This window comes from Meriones unguiculatus, chromosome 19, assembly GCF_030254825.1.
Source record: "Meriones unguiculatus strain TT.TT164.6M chromosome 19, Bangor_MerUng_6.1, whole genome shotgun sequence".
NCBI lineage: Eukaryota > Metazoa > Chordata > Mammalia > Rodentia > Muridae > Meriones > Meriones unguiculatus.
The window spans coordinates 10236526-10256850 of NC_083366.1; the positions used below are offsets into that span (position 1 = coordinate 10236526).

Genomic DNA, 20325 nt, shown 5'->3' on the forward strand with positions numbered 1-20325 from the left:
TCAGGTAGAGGATTAAGATTTCAGTCTGTTAATTTAGGGCGGACACAAACATTCAGTTCACTGAAAATCTTGTGGGTTTTGTGTTTAGAACTAAGACTAAAGCTAAATGGGTAGTAATAATAGATGTGTTTCTTTAAAGAAATAAACAAACACAATGGGAGATTCTCAGTTGAAGCAGAAATTGCAAAGACAACATACAAATGGCAGCTTTCCAATCCCACTGAGAAGCAGAGATTAGTCTGCCTTGATTTGATCTTCTTCCACATCACTAAGCCACAGGGAAACCAAAACACCTGCACATCTGTCCTAGAGAAGATTTCATAAATTGACGGCTCAGGCTCCAGATGGACTCAGTGTTCTAACTCCTTGCTCTGCGATTTCCTTGCAACAAATACGATAGACTTCAGGCTACACTAATATAATCTTTTTGATAAAACAGACTTTGAATTTTATCCCCTCAGCCATTCCCGTATTGATCATTAGCAAAAAGATGAATATCTTATCACGCTTAGTCCTTGATAAAGTTTACCAGGTTTAGCTATAACTGGATGACTTAGTTCTCAGAGCTGTTATTTATGTCTTCCTAGAGGGTAACAATGTATTTGTTTGTGACCTTTCCTGTTAAGAAATGACTTTCATTTAAAATTTCAGAAGTTTATCTAATCAAGCTTCACACTGTTGAGAATGTGTAACTATCTATACCTCCAGGGCCAGGGCACACATATTTGCTATGGCACTGATTAGAGTAACAGAGTAGACTCAGAATAAAAGAGCTCCATTTTGTATGATCAAATAAAGCAGTACTTCTCAACCCTCTACTGCTGCATCACTTTAATACAGTTGCTAATGTTGTGGTGACCCCCAAAACAACAAAATTATTTTTATTGCTATTTCATTGTTGTAATTTTGTCAGTTATGTATAATACTGTAAAAATGTATTGTCTAATGGTCTTAGGTGAACCAAATGAAAGGGCCATTCATTTCCAAAGGCGTGATGGCCCACAGGTTGCAAAACATCAAAATAAAATGTCCATGTAAACTCTACTTAGGTAAAGTGAAGTTTCAAACACAGTTGCTGACCAGGTGGGGTGGTGCATGCATATCTTTAATCCCAGCACCAGAGAAGACAATGCAGGCAGATTTATGGGTTTATGTCCAACAGATTTATGTCTAATCTGTTCTACATGGCAAGCCCCAGGCCGCTGAGGGCCATATAGTGAGACCCTGTCTCAAACAACAACAACCAAAACAAAACAAGAGAAATTCCTACCACAGTTACTATTTGAAAATGATTTATGACAATCACAATACAGCCCTTTGCAGGATACTGTGACATTATTTTCTGATGGCTGATAGAAGATCTAGTCTTCTAAAATATGTTTGCCTTATAACATGGACTCAAAAAAATGTTTCATTATATAGGCATTCTTACATTGAAATGTAATCACAAATAGGAAGAAGGTTTGGGATAAAGGACATGCATGTCCCTGGCGCTTTGAAAACCAGAACTGGGCTTTCCTCAAATTAGAGATAGTTGATGACCCTCAGCCTGGAGGAGTGCGGCCGCTCACAATGACGCTGCAGCAGGTCTTCCCAGAGCTCGCCGAGAAAAAGGAGATGGATGGTTCTGAGGACAACCTTGCTTTCTCAGTGAAGCTCCTCCTAATACAAACATCACAACTCCTGTCCACCATGGAGGCTTTTTCCTCTCTCAATTTAACAGTTTTTGTTTTAATGCATATCTATTGCAGATTGATAGATCATGTGAGTGTGGGGTATACAAAGGCAATAAGGCTGTGAAGATGAACTGCTTTCAAGTGGAATTAGAGCTCATAAAAGCTACCTCATTCTCCTTTCAAAGACTCTAATTTTGACACATCCTGTGTACACATTAATGAGTTTTGCTCTGACATTTCAGGAGATACAAATATTGCACATATGTTACACACAGCCTCTTTGAGCCCTTCTCGCAATCAGTCAGTTATTAAGGGCTTTCTACTTTTATTGGGTTATGTGTTCCCACACATAAGAGAATACGTAATACTTGACCTATGTCTGTCTTATTGTATTCAATAGAAGCTCATCTACCTCCATTTATTTTTCTAAAAAAAAAAAATAGGATTTTCATCCATTTTACTGGTTAATGATATTCCGTTTGCACACAGATACCAATTCTCTTTATCCACTCATGTGTTCATGGCTACCTAGGCTGTCTTTTATCTTGCCTATTGTGAACATCATCACAATAAACATGATTATGCACGTGGAAAAACAAAAAAGGAGCAACTAACAAAATTTCCACCTGAAATCTCAGCACTTTTAAATTTATTTTTGTGAATGTTATGCTTGTGTGTTTATATCATTTCCACCACATACTTTTCCCTCTCCAACTTCTTTCACACCCTCCACTTGTTCAACCTCTTCTTTAATTAGTATTCTTTCACTTATGCACATAGATGCATCATGTAAATACAAACATATGCATGAATGTACTCATTGTTCCTTATATATATATATATATATGCCCTTAAGGCTGTCCATTTGGGATTGGAAAACTTGCCAGGAGCTCATCCCAGGAAAAGGCTGAATCTCTCTCTTAGTAGCCATTAAGTGGCTCTAGCTCTTCAACTAGGGGTTGGGCCTTGTGATATTTGCCCATCCACCTTGGGATGTCCGCTGGCGTGGAACTGTCAAGGTCTTGCTTAGGGGACGATATTTTAAGATTTCTGAGGTACAGCTTCCTGTAATATACAGGAAGCACCATCTCATTCCTCTGCTTTTTACAAGTTTTCTGCCTCTATTCCCAGTGCTGTTTCCTGAGCCTTAGGTGTGGAGTTTGCTTCTATATGTGTAGATTGAAAATTCTAAGTTTTGAAACAATCATCTCTATTTTTAGCATTTAGCATTTATTTCAATTGGAGACAGATAAATTTAAAGGTTTTACCTTTAAAGTAAGTTGTTAGTTAGTTAACTAATTTTACTCACAGAAGTCAATAAAATTGCTAGATTGAACATGCCATTGTGTTGGCTCATTCTCTCTCTATATATAATATGAACATTATGTATTATATGAATATAATATATTACTTTATAAGGCTATACTAAAGAAGCTAAAATATGTGAGCTTATAATCACTATCACTGTTGGGATCCGTAAGCAGGCATCTCTACGGCCAGCCCCAAGAGACCTGACAAATTGGTTATCAGGCATCTGTGAAGCCACCTACGGACCACCTGAAACTATGTCTGCACGTGCTCTGAGTCACCTGATAATTCACAGCCCTTCCCTCTCTCTTTCTCTCCTGCCCAGCCCAAAGAAGGTCTCTGTGACCCCTTCCCCCTTCCCTTCTCCCTTCCCTTCTCCCTTCCCTTTCCCCCTTTCCTTAATAAACCTTCCACGTGGAACCAGTGGCATGGAGTGATTTGTGAACCCGGCGTGTAACTCTATTGCATGATCCTAACAATCACAAATGTCCTGATTTTTACTTAGAAATGTTATATTTCATTGTAAACCTTCACAGTAATATATACTCTTCTAAATTCTCTACACCCCTACAAATTACAAAAGAAATACTACAAAAACACTGCTTAATTTATTATATGAATTGCTCATAATAATTATTGTTAATCTAAGACAAATGTAACTGATTCTTCATCCTGCTCAGTGTCATCTCAGTGAGACAGGAAGCAGCAGGCAGTTTCCTAACGTGAAGGCTGAAGCACTTATTCAGTACACACGAATCTACTTAAAGATGCAAGACTTCAACACTCACAAATTTAGTTGGTGAGACATTGATGCTAATGAGTATAAATGCCAGGAACTCACCAAAACAGTTCACAAACGACAACAAAAAGGATATCGATTGTGAGTCATGATTATGTATATGAACGGATGTTGAACACTATAAAATATTGCTAAGTATTAGTAGCTAGTGCATTATTATCGATTTAACATAACATGAATTGCAAAATGTGAAATTTATTTAGAAATGATTTCTAGGGGAAAATGAAGGCCTAATAAATGCTTTCAATACTGATAATCAGATGAAGGAGGGAGGATGGGATTAGGAGAGAATGAGGGAAGGAGCTACAGCTGGGATACAAAGTGAATAAACTGTAATTAATATAAAAAATAAAAATTTAATGAAAAATACTGCTAATCACAAAATATCAGCATTGTGGCAGTTTTGCTAATAATTAGAATGGACACATTGATGTAAAATAAATGTTGAGTAAGAAACAACAGTTTTGAATACAATTAAAAGTAATTGTCATTAGCATAAAATAAACTTATACAAACAGGAAATTAAAAAAGAAAAGGGTCATAGCGATGTTACAGAACAAATAAAAACAAACAAAAACTCATTGGGAGCCTTACTAGGGAAAAACTGAGGACCAATGAACACTTGAGCTGAGAAGCTTGCAGCGCAATACTGTTATCTTAGATGAGGGTCATAGTGGAGAGAAGGGAAAAGACAGATGCGGGAACTACTCGAAGTGGAGAATTTGCCAGTGGACAAGTACAGAGGGAAGTCAGAGGTCACTGCTGATGTTCAGCCAGGGGTTGTTGGGTAAAAGTGCTGTCATGAAATGCAGAAGAAAAGCATAGAGAAAGAGAGGCTGCAGCGGAGGCAAGGAAACAGAAAAATCACCGTTCTGGCCTTTCCCTAAGTTAGTAGGTGAAGCGGAAAGCGTACCTACTTGGGGACCTAGCTCAAAGATTTGTGTTTGTATTCTCAAGGATTTTAATTTTCATTCTACATCATTGTATTACTGAACAAAAAATGGTAGTTTAGTTAATACAGAAAGCAAATTGATGACTACAAGCGAACCTACATGTACTCATCTGACCTCATCTGATGTGATAACAGGAGAAAAACAGCTGAGAAGTACAAAGCAATACGTTATTAAGGCCTATTTTTGTTTGTGTTCATTGAACAAAAGACTGTTGATATCCTTTTATGGAACATTCAGCTCCAAAGGACTTTTTGGTTTGGATCAAAAATCTCATTTGTCATGAAGTTAACATAGAGAAAAAAAGTTCAGACAGGTTTTAAAATTTCATATTTTTCTTCCCAAACTTGAACCAGAAAATTGGGACTAATGGTCTGTGACATACTTCAAATCTCTGCTTCTGCCTCCAGCAACACCGATCTGGCCACCATGGTATCATTAGCCACAGAACGAATTCAGAAAAATAATTGGGGATCTAGAGTTTCAGTGCTGATTCACCCTACTTTTCTGAAATTTTTCTTCTTCAGTGTCCCCCAAATCACAATAATTCTAAACTAAGAAACCACATAAGGAAAACCATGGCCATTAAAATCAGACAATTTTAGGCTATAATATAATTCCTGCCCTGAAATTTTATGGTCATCTGTACCACTTGTATTCTCTAAATTAATATTTTAGAGTTGCAAATCAGAAACCATAGAGGGTTGATGTATCATGTGTCTTTATTATCAGTGTGCTAGTGGCTCACATCAAGAGCTCAAGATACAGAAACAGCTGGGTAAGTTGTCAATTCATTTCTCAATGTAAGACTAGAGAGCAAAGATACTGATTCTACTCAGAAGTTAACATCTAAATGAGGACTGATCATCTTACCCAGGGTCCTCCTTATTGCTTAGCTTCTTTAAGTGTACAGATTTTATTATGTTTATCCTATATTATATGTCTAATATAGGATATCTAATGTCTAATATCCACTTACAAGTGATTATACACTATGTGTGTCTTTCTGCTTCTGGGATACCTCACTCAGGATGATCTTTTCTAGTTCTCACCATTTGCCTACAAATTTCATCATTTCCTTGTTTCTAGTTGCTAAGTAGTATTCCATTGTGTAAATGTACCACAATTTCTGTATCCATTCATTAGTTGATAGACATCTGGGTTGCTTCCAGATTCTGTCTGTTACGAATAAAGCTGCTATGAACATGGTTGAGCAAATGTCCTTGTGTACTTGAGCATATTTTGGATATATGCCTAGGAGTGGTGTAGCTAGATCTTGAGGTAGCACTATTCCTAATTGTCTGAGAAAGTGACAGATTGATTTCCAAAGTGGTACAAGTTTACATTCCCACCAGCAATGGAGGAGGGTTCTCCTTTCTCCACATCCTCTTCAGCATGTGTTGTCACTTGAGTTTTGATCTTAGCCATTCTGATGGGTGTTAAGGAGATAGATGGAAATGGGAAGAGAAAGAAAATAGAGAACAGGACAGGAGCCTACCACAGAGGGCTTCTGAAAGACTCTACCCCTCTACCCAGCAGGGTATCAGAGCAGATGCTGAGATTCATAGCCAAATTTTAGGCAGAGTGGAGGGAATCTTATGAAAAGGAGAGGGGTTAGAAAGACCTGGAGGAGACAGCAGCTCCACAAGGAGAGCAACAGAACCAAAAAATCTGGGCACAGGGGTCTTTTCTAAGACTGATACTCCTACCAAGGACCATGTATGGAGATAACCTAAGACCCCTGCACAGATGTAGCCCATGGCAGCTCAGTCTCCAAGCGGGTTCCAAGTAAGGGGAACAGGGGCTGTCTCTGATATGAGCTCAGTGGCTGGAACTTTGGTAACCTCTCTGGAGCAGTCTTACCAGGTCACAGAGGAAGATAATGCAGCCAGTCCTAACAGGCTAGGGTCAGAGGGAAGGGGAGGAGGACTTCCCCTACCAGTGGACTGAGAGAGGAACATGGGAGAAGAAGAGGGAAGGAGGCTGGGATTGGGAGGGAAAAAGAGAAGGGCTACAGCTGGAATACAAAGTGAATAAATTGTAATTAATAAAAATAAATAATATTTTTTAAAAAAGAAGTTAACATGCAGCAACTTTAGATAGACCAGACATTATCATCAACACTAAACAACTTTTTAGCATTGTTCTGGGACTGTAGTTCAGTACTGACATACTTGTCTAGCATGCAAGGGGTCCCCATCCCATCCCTAGCACTACAAAAAAGATGCAAGATTATACAAAACACCCATTGTAATGTTGTATTATGAAACATATTTACAAATTCTATGTCTAGATAGGAATTTATGTATTATCTGCCCTTACCAATCTCCTTGTATGTAGAGAATACTTACCATTATCCCACAGCCAGGCTTAACTTCTTGACCTGTTCTGCTAGTAGGTGTGGGTAAATATATGCATACCATATACTAATATAGTATATAGTTTTACCTTCTTTTCTCCATCCTCTGATTTCACATCTCCAGCATCTCAGACAGGGATATGGCCCTTTAGCTCTGGTCCCATAGAGGCAGGACTTGTGGAATGCACATCCACAGATTAGAACTTCAAGGGTTTTACAGAGTCCCGGATAAGAAATTGATATCATTGCTACTCTTGTTCTAAGCTGGCCCAAATGCTTGAGAGCTAGAAGTCTATTTTGTGGTTATATGCAAATAAAAAATTGCCTTTCAAGAAATCTGTCTTATGTATAATAGGGTATATTGTTATGAGGAAGCATTTAATACTTAAGAAATAATAAACTGAACACAGCGGCACATGCCTGTATCCGGCACTCTGGGAGGCAATGCTAAGCATATCTCTGTGAGCTTGAGGCTAACCTGATCTAAAAAGCAAGTCCAAGACAGCCAAGGCTACACGGAGAAACCCTGCCTCAAAACAAACAACAAACAAACAGAAAAAGAGAGAAAATAGAAAAATAATAAAATAAAATACATAATGAAGATTATTAAATCACCTAAAAGACGTGTACCCCTCTACCTAGCCTTCCCTTCAGAAAATATGTATTACTGTCCTCAGGTGCCACTACTAGGCTAGTTGTTACTGATAAAATAGCCAGCAAATATTATATCTGCTTTCTTACAACTATCATTATTGGAGAAAAGAGAAATTTCACTATAAGGGTAATAGGTGGTATGTTAAAAACAAAAAAAAAAACAAAAAAAAAACAAACAAAAAAAAACAACAAAAAAAACCTCAGAGACTAAAGATCGAAAATGCCAGAGAAGACTCTATGTACATGGTACTTTAAGGATTTATTGGATGAGCAGATGTTGGCTAGAAGCTAGGAACACTGGAGGGAATGAACAGACACCCGGAGGAAGCATTTGCCAGGAAGAAGAACAGGCATGGACAAAAGCCCAGACTCTGAACTGAACAGAGTGAAGAAGTACTAGGTAGCAGGCCTTCTGCTGTAGTCAGGAAGCTCGCTGTAGAAAGAGTCAGTCATTTATTCTTTGGGAGTCCTTAACTAAGGTTTGATTTTGCTCTGACTAAAACAAGAAGTCTTAGGAAGATGTTGATGATAGTGTGGGTTCGATCTTATTATCAGAGTTTAAAAGGACCTGTTGGGCTGCTGTTGTGAGAATAGGCATGGTGTTCAATGGTAGAAGCAGAGAGACCATTTATAAAGCAAATGGAACTGCTGTCCCCTGCAGGTCTTTCTATCTCCTGCTTCCTTCATTAGATTCCCAGCACTCTGCCCAACGTTTGGCTGTAAGTCTCAGCATCTGCTTTAACACCCTGTTGGGTAGAGTCTTTCAGAGGCCCTCTGTTGTAGGCTCCCGTCCGGTTCCCTGTTTTCTCCCTCTTCAGGTGTCTATTCACGTTTGCCTTTCTGAGTGAGGATTGATCATCTTACCCAGGGTCCTCCTTCTTGTTTAGCTTCTTAGGTGTGCAGATTTTAGTGTGATTATCCTATATTATATATCTAATATTCACTTGTAAGCAAGTATATACCATGTGTGTCTTTCTGATTCTGGGATACCTCATTCAGGATGATCTTTCTAGTTCCCACCATTTGCCTGCAAATTTCATGATTTCCTTATTATTAATTGCTGAGTAGTATTCCATTGTGTAATGAAACCAAAAATTCTGGGTCCAGGGCTCTTTTCTGAGACTGATACTCCAACCAAGAATCATGCAATGAGCTAACCTAGAATCCCTACACAGATGTAGCCTATGGCAGCTCAGTGTCCAAATGAGATCCCTAGCAAGGGGATTACGGGCTTTCTCTGAAATGAACTCAGTGGCTGGCTCATTGAGCACCTCCTCTTCAGGGGGGTGGGGCAGCCTTACCAGGCCCCAGAGGAAGACAATGCTGCCAGTCCTGATGAGACCTGATAAGCAAGGGTCAGATGGAATTGGAAGAGGACCTCCCTATCAGTGGGCTAGGGGAGAGGCATGGAAGGAGAAGAGGGAGGGACGGTTTGATTGGAAGGACATGAGAGAGGGGGCTACAGCCCAGGATATAAAGTGAATAAATTGTAATAAATAAAAAATAAAAAGGAAAAAATAAAAAATAAAGCAAATCAAATCTGAGAGACAATGGTGGCTTAGGCCAAGGGCAAATGTGTGGGTTGGTTCTGAGGTTTAAAAAAAAAAATGACTAGGTATGTGAATATGAAATGGGCATATTTACTAAAATATGAAGGGGTGATGAAGCTGCTTTCTAAAGAAGGTTTTGGATTTATATTGTGTTCTGCAGAATAGTTGGAGACCAGTGAAAGCAATCAGTGCTACCTGGACGATGATATGTGAAGAATCCTAACTACAGAGAAGGAAAAGGGGTGGAGCCCCTGAACATGCTTTAAGTTCTTCCACCCAGAGCTGCCAAGGTGAGGGCATTGTGTTAAGATATCTGTAGCCCAGCGGGGTATGGTGCAACATCCCTTTAATCCCAGCACTCAGAGGCAGAGGTTGAGTAAATCTCTGAGTTTAAGTCCAGCCTGGTCTACAAAGCAAGTTCCAGAACAGTGAGGATTACACAGAGAAACTCTGTTTCAAAACAAACAAACAAACAAAAAGATAGCAATTCAGGTGTTCTTGTGTCCCAGTACACTTAGCAAACAATACCTAGGTATAGTTAGAGCATAGCTCAAATTTAAAATACCGGTGTCACTGAAGATAAATGAGATGCTAATGAAGTTTTTAAAAATGCACTGTGACTATAAAGAACTCGGCAATTACTATACTGAAATAATTTTTACAATCATGTAAGTCTCACAAATATCATGAAACTGCTGTATTACTTCAGATGTGACTTCCTTGAATTTTGTATGTTATAGCAGATAAAAATAACAGATTTGAACATCTATGAACATTACTATGTTTCAGAGGTTTAAGACTAATTACTAGTAATGATTTACAGTAAATTTTCTAATGTCAATACATTTGAGAAACACTAAAAGTGAGGGCACTTTAGGTTATTCCTGAATATGAAGTATTGATTACCCTTGTGATTCTTCCAAATAAACAGATTAGGATATTTTAATGCATTTGAAATGGTCTCTCTTACCTGGGTAGAGGGTGCAATCCATGAATGACAGATCATCAATTGCAATATCTCCAGTGAAACCATCTCCCACTGAAGCCACTATCAGGATCTAAGGTATAAAAGAAAGGTGTTGGATTATGAATGAAGCTATAGACACCTGAGGATGGAAAGGACTCACAAGGCTGGGGAGATGGCTCACAAAACAAAATGCTTCTTAAGTTTGATTCCTCACTCCAACATACAAATGGTGGGTGGTGTTAGGGACCTCTAACCCCAGCACTGGGGAGAAGTAGAAAGGAGGACTTGAGGGGCTCATTGGACTAAAGCTGTGACCCTTATGTTGTGATTCCAACAAAAAAATTATTTTTATTGCTATTTCATAACTGTAATTTTACTGCTTTTATGACTCATAATGTAAACATTTTTGGATATAGAGAGCTGACAAAGGGGTTACACAACCAATAGGTTGAGAACTGTTGGTGTAGCACAATTCGTAAAGGCCGAATCTCTGTGAGACAAGGACCCTCTGTCAGAGGTGGATGCAGTTCTTGAAGATGACACGGAGGCTTGTCATCAGGCCACCACACGCACTCACGCGTGCACTTGCACCACTATTTATGTGCACCTTCTTGCACATATGCATATGTGTATTATGTACGTATAGATATGCATAAATGCAACACACACACAAATAGAAACTGAGAAAGAGAAACAAATGAAAGGAAAGAAAACTCTTCATTGTTCTTGGTTACGGGAAGTATTATGGTTATCGAGCCTATTTTATGGCTTAGTTTCGTTCTATCTCTACCGCCTCCTGTGTAGCTTGAGGCCCTGGAACCTGACTGTGACAATGTGGGAATGAAGACAGAACAGACTCACAGACACAAGAACAGGAATGCTGGGGCCAGGGTGACTGTGCACCCTCTGAGGAGGTGGCAACTAGCAACCTCAACACATGTGTTATGTACAGCACACGGGGAAGGAGCTAGCCAGCCTCTTCATGGGGTTCCTCAGGCAGCAGTCTCAGGCTCTAAACATCCAGGAGGAGGAAGCTGTGTTGAAGGTTTTGCACACAGCGGCTAATCATTTGTAAGCACTCACTATCAAAGTTCCCACCAGGATGTGAAGAAAGCTTTATCATACTCTGCTCCTGACCTGGGAGAAAGGCTGCGTCATTTTCCCACAGGTCTGAGGCTTCGGTCCTTGTGGGAAACACATACTCTCTTGGGGCTTTATCTGCTTACACATTCCCTTGGGGCTTCCCCAGCTTCCCACACTGTATCTGATACTCTTCAATTGGCTGCAACCCTGCCATTCCAATCTATCTGCTTCTCTGTAATTTCAAATTTGTCTCTAGATTGTCTCATTTCCTTCGGCTCTTTGGGTCTCTGAAGCTTCTCCACTCTCCATTCTTCCAATTCCCCCCTTTTGTCTTTCAGCCAGGGACTATTTCGGACATGAACTCAATGGCTGGCTCTTTGATCCCCTCTCCCTCCCATACACACCCAAGGGAGAAGCAGCCCTGCTAGGCCACAGAGGAGGACTGTGCAGCCAGGCTTAAAGATACCTGATAAACTAGGATCAGATGAAAGGGGAGAAGGACCTCCCCTATCAATGGACTTGGAAAGGGTTAGGGAGAAGTTGAGGGAGGGAAGGTGGATTGGGAGGAAATGAGGGAGTGGGATACAGCTGGGATACAAAGTTAATTAACTGTAACTAATACTAAAAAAATAAAATTTTAATTAAAAAAGAGTATATGTACTTCTGTGGTCAAATGTCCTCACCCTTCCAGAAGCCTATTTCCTCTGTTACTTGATGGAATGTAAATAAGATGTTAAGCATTTTTCACATGTATCTGAAACTAGCTAATCCATATTGATCTTCTCTTGACTTTAGGATCTGTAATTCCACCAAAACCTCAGTAAAAAAGAAAATACTGGCAAACCACTGTAATGTATAGCAGGTTATGATTAAAGTTGAGACTTACTACAGTAGAATTAATTGTGATAAATTATTTTAATACTTATGCAAATGTGTGGCATGCTTACTAGGCATCTTGCCATAATTTAATAAAATAGAACTCATGACAAACCCAAAGTTTTAAGAGAAGTCCATTCTCTCCAAAACGAGACCAAGAGAGCCAAAAAACAAACAAACAAACAAACAAACAACTAGAACTCGGGAGCACTACAGAGACTGATACCCCAACTAAGCACAATTCATGGGAAGGACCTAAAACTCCTCCTAAGACTAGCTCATAGACTCTGTCTCCTTGTGGGTTCCCTAGTAAGGGGAACAGAGGCTTTCTCTGACATGAACTCAGTGGCAAGCTTTCTGATCACCTTCACCAGAGTGGGTGCAGCCTTGCCAGGCCACAGAAGAAGACAATGCAGCAGTCCTGATGAGAAGTGATATGCTAAGGTCAGATAGAAGGGGAGAGGACCTCCCCTATCAATGGACTAGGGGAGAGGTATAAGAGGAGAAGAGGAAAGGGGGGAAGGAGGGATTGGGAGGAGATAACAGAGGGAGCTACAGCCAGGATACAAAGTGAATAAATTGTAATAAATAATTAAAAAATGAAAAAAAGAGAAGTCCATCCTCTTTTCCACTACCAGAGGAAATAATTTCCATTTCACTGTTCCTTCACAAATACTGAATGTGGAAGCTGAAATTTTATTTCACTTCTCTTGTCACTGTTCTGAATTCTATCCTGTACTGAACCTTATCATGTCTTCATGTATTGATAACCTGGTCCAAGGAAGGAGGTTTAAAAAGTCAAATTTGTTGACCTCAAACATTTTGCTAACTTCCCCAAATGTTTCATTACTTTTTTTTTAATATTTCTGAGGCCAGGACATCATAAAGATTTGTCAACATGAGAAAGATTTAAGCATTCAAATACTAGGCAACTACAGTTTATTTGACATTGCCTGAGAAGAACCTGTGTACTTGATAAAATGCATTATTTGCATTACCATTGTAACAGAAAAAAAAGAAAAGAAATGTGGCTCCCCAGGAGGAAATCCAAACCAGGTAATGTAAACTGAAAATTCCATGGCTGAGGAGGTCTTGGCCCCGGTAGGAGGTAGGAAATTAAATGTTAATGCTGTTCTTTAACTAAACTGACACAGTGACAATGCATGTTCATGGTCTCAGACAAGCACCACTCTCAGCCTAATTAGAAAAGCTTCTCTTTGCCATGATAATCATGAATGCAGAGAGCTGTGGCTGGTCAAGGTGCTAAGAATAAACAACAGTTCAGTGCTCCACCTGATAAAAGGCATTTGTACCATTTCCTCTAATGTTCAGGGAACATTGTGGAAAACAGGGTAGAAAGAAAATAGGAAGAAAGACTTTCAAACACACATCAGGGCATGATATGGTCATTGCACCCATGTTTACACAACAACTTTGTCTGCCTGCACTCAGCCTGTAATAGATTAGGTCTGCCAACTGTCAGTCATAGATCAAAGAAGAACCAAATTGCTACTGATGGATTCTTTTGGAGGAGTGGTGATGGTTTTCAATTGTGTACTCATCTAGGAGCCCACCCTAGCCCCAGTAGACAATTCCAAATCATAACCACACAGACAATACTAGTTAAAAGTCAGCGGATAACAAAACAAGAGGACATGAATGTGAGAAAGGGACATGCTTGGAGGAGAAGGGAAAGAGAAATGGAAGGATGATGTGAGGAGTCTGTGGACAAGGTGAGAATAAACATATTGCATGTACATATGCAATAAGTGTCAAAGAACAAATCTACCATTTTTGTTTAAGAGAAATACTGTGAGAAGAGAAAAAAATGCAGAAAATGTATTCAGGACCAAATCCTACAAATATTATTAATAAACAGAAGTCCACCGGTAGAAGGAAAGTCTCGTGTATTGTATGGATACAACACCTGTCAATTAAAAGACTATGCCTATGGCTGAGGCAGGAAATGGGCGGGACATCGGCAGGCAGATGAATTCTGGGATAGAGCCAGGTTTGAAAGATTTTAGCCAGGAGATGTGAGGAGAAGGGAGACATGGTGCCTTAGCTCAGGTAACTATCCACATGGCAGAATGTAAATTAGTGTAATGAGTTATTTTAAGTTATGAGCTGGTCAGAGAAGAACCTGAATACATGGCCTAGGTATTTGTAAAATAATAATTGACTCTCATGAGTCACTATTCTAGGAGCTTGGGGAAAGGAGGAAAAACCTCCTAGAACATCACCCATAGAATCTGACATCAATGACTACAAAAATTGTGTATTGAAGAAGGCCTATAATTAGCTGAAAAGTAGCAAAAGATAAATAAATTAACAATAATAAGATGCTTAGATCAGTATGTATACACTATAGTACTTTGCAACAAAGTGAGGTAACTACCAGCTCAGTTCAGAAGTGAGAGAGGTGAAAATCAGAAAAATAGAGATACACTATGATTCAGGCATGCAGGCTCATGGTTGTGATTAGGTTAGTACTGAGCATGGAGAGAAAATTAATAGCAAGATCCAATGTTTAGTGGAAAAGTACAGTTGTAACCCATGGAAACATCCACACAGCAAATTTGGTTATACATACCATGCATGGTTTCATTCTAGCATCTCTCTGTCTGCTTTGTACAATCATGAATTAAGGAAGTGGCCATTTTCATTGAAAATTACAGAAATGTCATGTGATCCAGAGTGTCCCAGAGGAGGTAAACAGCACATTTTGGAGGCTGCTGCTTGCAAGCATTTTTTTTTTCCTGTTAAATCGCACTCTCTGTAACTTTCTTTGCTGGGATTGCCCCGCAAAGAAGACAGGCAGGTCTTGCTAGAAAACATAACTGAATCATGCATTGCATATGTCCAAATGTCAATATGTTAATGACATAAATGTAAACATTCTTGAGAACTAATGGACAATATTTTCCAGTGACAATACAAAAAAAAGTCAAATGTCTTATGGGTAGTGTTACTTTCTTAATATCTAATAGGCAAATCACTGAGGAAGACCCTTGGGAAAGGTCAGCTGATCAGCAGAAAAAGGCGCTTGCCTCCAATCCTGAGAAACGGAGTTGGCTCCCCTTGACCCACGTGGCGCAAGAAGTAAAGCACTCCTGCCAGTTGTACCCTGATCACACACACAACCATGGTGAGCAACCCCTGTCCAACAAGTATACATGACAAATGAATGAGTAAATAGATAAAACACCACCTAGTAACACATTACATCTTGAAAAATAATTATAGATACAAACTACTTCTGCTCTATATTAAGTATATAAAAAATTCTTTTTTATTTTAAATTTTTATTTTTTAATATTAGTTACAGTTTGATAACTTTGTATCCCTGCTGTATCCCACTCCCTCTTTCCCTTCCAATCCCACCCTCCCACCCTCATCTCCTCCCTGTCCCTTTCCAAGTCCACTGATAAGGGAGAACCTCCTCCCCTTACATCTGATACTGGTTTATCAGGTATCTTTAGGACTGGCTGCAAAGTCCTCCTCTGTGGCCTAGCAAGGCTGCTCCTCACTGGGGGTTGGGGAGGTCAAAGAGCCAGCCATCGAGTTCATGTCAGAAACAGTCCTTGTTCCCCTTATTAGGGTACCCACTTGGATACTGAGCTACCAAGGGCTACATTTGAGCAGGGGCTCTAGGTTGCATCCATACATTGTCCTTGTTTGGAAAAACAGTCTCATAAAAGACCCCTGTGCCCAGATATATTTGGTCCTTGTGGAACTCCTGTCCTCTCCAGGTCGTATTAACTCCCCACCCCCCACCCCCACCCCCACCCTTTTTTTTTTATTCCCTGCATTCTGCAAGAGGTTTGGTTATGAGTCTTAATATCTGCTTTGATACACTGCTAGGTAGAGTCTTTCAGAGACCCTCTGTGGTAGGCTCTTGTCCTATTACTTGTTTGCTCCTACATCGAATGTCTATCGCATTTGTCTTTCTAAGTGAGGATTGATCATCCATCGCTGGTGGGAATGTAAACTTGTACAATAGTGCTTCCTCAAGATCCAGCTATACCACTCCTAGGCATATATCCAAAAGAGGCTCAAGTACACAACAAGGACATTTGCTCACCATGTTTGTAGCAGCTTTATTTGTAATAGCCAGAACCTGGAAACAACCCAGATGTCCCTCAGTTGAGGAATGGATACAGAAATTGTGGTACTTTTACACAATAGAATATTACTCAGCAATTAAAAACAAGGAAATCATGAAATTTTCAGGCAAATGGTACGACCTAGAAACGATAATCCTGAATGAGGTATCCCAAAAGCAGAAAGACACACATGGTATATACTCACTTATATAGACCTATAAGATAGGATAAATATACTGAATCTATCTACCTAAAGAAGATAAACAAGAAAAAATTCTTAAATCATCATGAGTAGTCTAGGAATTAGTATGTCTCTGCACACACAGATATGTACATAACTGTACATAGAGACAAAGAATCTCTGTTCTAAAAATTCCACTTTATATATAGTGTTGCTTCTACAGTAAATGGAAGAACATTGAAATAATAAATGATATATGCAAGATAGCATTGAATTCTGGGAGTTAAGGAAGCTACATTGTATGCCTACATCCCATAACACTTTATTAAATAACTTGAGATGCAGCTGAAATATGGAATTTAAAAATAATTGGGAAAGAATTTGGCAAAATTAATTTTGGATTTCCATAATCATAAAATAATTTTAAAAACTAACCTGTGATATAATCGAGAAGTCTTGGCAGCAGTCATTTGTGCTGTGTCATTAACTTCCTCTCTCCCTGATTCTAAATACACAGCATGTGTTTTTATGCCTTACACATGACCTGTTACCATATGACATCTAGAAACATAGACTAAGACACCACAACACAGATTTAAGACTACTGCACGCCACAAGTTGTAGTGTTTTTAACTAAAGCGCCTTGGAGCCTTTCTGCTTTTATAGAAGTTCAATGTTTTAGTGACAGAAGAGAGATGGTATGTTCTTATCATCTTCAGTATATGGTAATTTCAAAACGTGCCATCTGATTGTTCAAGTCATGTACAAAAACTTACTAGCTACTAATAATTTCCAAAGAGCAAATATTTACATTACCCATTATATTTTTAATAGTTTATACTTAGTTTTCATTTTGTTTTCCCAATAAGATAAAGCCCCTGTAAGTTTGATTATACCTAATAATTTGTGAGGAATTGTTCCCAATTCCTATGAAGACATTCAGAAACTACTTCATATGTATCACATAATCTACCACTTCTGTGGAATTCTTGAAGTTTGGTGTGGAATATGAACTCTTGTCATCTAATCCACAGGCAATGATTTGTTGAGATCAACATAAGAGGTCTTTTAATCATCCCACAAGAAGACCACCAGAGTCAACTAACCTATACCCATGGGGGCTTACAGAGACAGAAGCACCAACCAAACAGCATAAATGGACTGGACCTAGTCTTCCTACACATGAGTAACCAATGGGCAGTTTAATCTTCATGTAGGTTCCCTAGTAAGTTGAGCAGGTGCTGTCTAGGACATGGACTCTATTACCTGCTTTTGTTTAGTTCCCCCTAATGCAGCTGCCTTGCCTGACCTCAGTGGATGAGAATGAGTTCAGTCCTGATGTGTGGGGGGGGGAGGAGTTGGTAAAGGGGTTTCCCCTTTTCTGAGGATAAAGGGAGGGGAGATGGTGGCAGAGGGTAGGAGGGGAACCAAAAGAAGAAGAAGGAGGATGTTATGAATGAGATGCAAAGAGAGTATATAAATTAAAAAAAAAAAAGAAAAAATCTAAAAACACAACTACTTATATGTCGCCCTGGGGAAAAAAAATCTTTATAAAGTAAAACTCAAATTTGATCTCACAAACTTTCTGTTTATAAGTCTGTTTCTGGTTGGTCTTATTGTACTTGCAAAACACTGCAAAATAACTGAAGTTTTCAATTATTATATTAGATATGAAAAGGTATTTAAACATTAAGTATGGGCCATAAAAGTTGCATCTAAACTGTATAAGAAGCTAGGCACACACATGGATATTAAAATACAGTGTGGTACTGAAGATTAAATGAACTAACATAGATAAGTAGACAAAGTTCAATAAGAAGATTGCTTCAAAGAAAATAAGATGTCTGCATAGTCTGTCTGGGTTCTTAAATGGTCTGGAAAATGGTAAATATTTTTTACTATTAAGTCATCAGTTTGACTTTTTTCTTAGGTAATGTTGAGCTATGAAGAATGTGGCTTTCTACAGGTTTACTTGACTCAGAAAATGAATTATGTATCCATATAGGTGTTGTGGTATTTTCATGATAACAACAACAACAAAAATCTAACCTTGTCTTTGAATATCCTATATATAATATGCAAAAGACTGAATAGCAGCTTCTGGGCTACACCCATATTATCAGAGTTTAATTTAACATTAAATATTCTCCCAAATCAAACAGGTCACCAATATTTTAAATGTAGGTTATTTCTCAAAAAGACTCTGCTCCTTGGTTGTCCCAGACCCCATTCCTCTCTGTTGCATACCACTAATTATTGTATACTTGATATATGTCTATCATTCATGTACATTGTCTGGTTCGCAAAGGCATCCAAAAATGTAAATTTCTTCAGTATGTTAAGCCAGAAACCAAAGCAACTGTGATTTTTCTCTACTTCAGTCTACCACATTGCCATATACAAATGTTTTGTTTTTTTAATGGAGATTATATAATAAAAATCTATAGCCATAGAAATGCCTCCTACTATTTTCCCATTCCCGAAAAGTAACATGATGAGACACAAGTATATGTACATACTGAGGCTGACCTTAGGAGAGACACACCTTTAAGAGACTCTTGTTATAGGTTGCTTGTAGAGCTGTCCGTTGTGGAAGTGGGTAAGAAACAGGTGAAAGGACAGAGTGTAAGGGATGCAAACATCACAAAAGCAAAGCGATTCATGAGGAGCCTTTAATTCCTTCTCACTGTATTGAAGTTTAATTGAAATGTTTAGGTCAATCCATCCTCCTTCGCCTTCTCTATTGTCTTATTTAGCATCAAAGGGTCCTCTTGGCCTTGGATCTCAGGGAAGGCACACAGCTGTAGCTTACAGGGGCTTTTTTCCCCCACAAAACCTCTTCCCATCTGTGTTTCTGCAGTGTTGAAGGCAGAGCAAAAATAATGCAGAGCTTGGCATGTAAAATTTAGACAGGCCTCTTTGTATACAAAACTTATTTCAAATATTAAGTGACATGTGTACACAGAGACACACAGTCTTACTTCTACATGTATGGGGCATGTGAAATGCATTTACTTTTGATTATTTTAAATGAATCAAAAAAGCCAAAGCTTATTTCAGCTTTCTTTGTCACTTTACTTGTACAAAAAAAGGGTAAAAAATTAGATGGGGTTTGCTTTGTTTCTATTTTTTATTACTTCATTTCCCTCATATTACCCTGCTTTTCTAAAACTTCCTAAGTGGATGTTGAAAGGAATAAACGTTGATCAATTTGAAACTAATTCACCACTTGAAACTCTGCAAACCCACATGCTGTTTGAAAGCATCCTCCGGAGACTGTTCTCGTGGAAGCATTCTCACATCCCATCTATTATTTGAATGAAGACAAATAACGCTCAGTTTCTCCAAGTCCTAAGAATTCATACAAAGCATGTCTGACTGCTGGGCACAATGAAGCATTTAATTGAAAAAAGCCTGGTCGATAGTAGGGGGAAAAATGAAAAGGAGGTTGGGAGCTATTGACTAAAAAGTTCAGAAAGTTGTGGGTTTTATTATTAAGAATGACATAATGAGGTATACATTCTTAACAGAATATAATGTACTAGTGTTTCAACGATTTTCACACAAAAGCCAGAACTGAATTCTCCTTTAACAAGCATATATTTTTAATTGATTAAATTTGCTCTTTGACAATCTCATACATGTATTTAATACATCTGGCTATTCTCACTTCCTAATGTCTTCTGTCTCCCTTCCCACTTCTAGCATAACCTCTCACCCTTAAAGTTCCCTTTGCATCTTTAAATATTTTTTCAATCAATAAATCCAACATTATGCAGCATTAAAGATAATATTTAAAGAAAAGTGAATGGAATT

At 38.7% G+C, this 20325-nt stretch overlaps 1 protein-coding gene across 1 annotated transcript in view; it reads right to left on the reverse strand.

The window, feature by feature from the left end:
- Malrd1 (MAM and LDL receptor class A domain containing 1) overlaps window positions 1-20325 on the reverse strand; it is a 744773-nt gene that overhangs the window by 489015 nt on the left and 235433 nt on the right. Inside the window, exon 19 of the mRNA XM_060372547.1 lies at window positions 10267-10354. Within this exon, the coding sequence (XP_060228530.1) occupies window positions 10267-10354 (88 nt within the window). The remainder of the gene's footprint in view (window positions 1-10266; window positions 10355-20325) is intronic.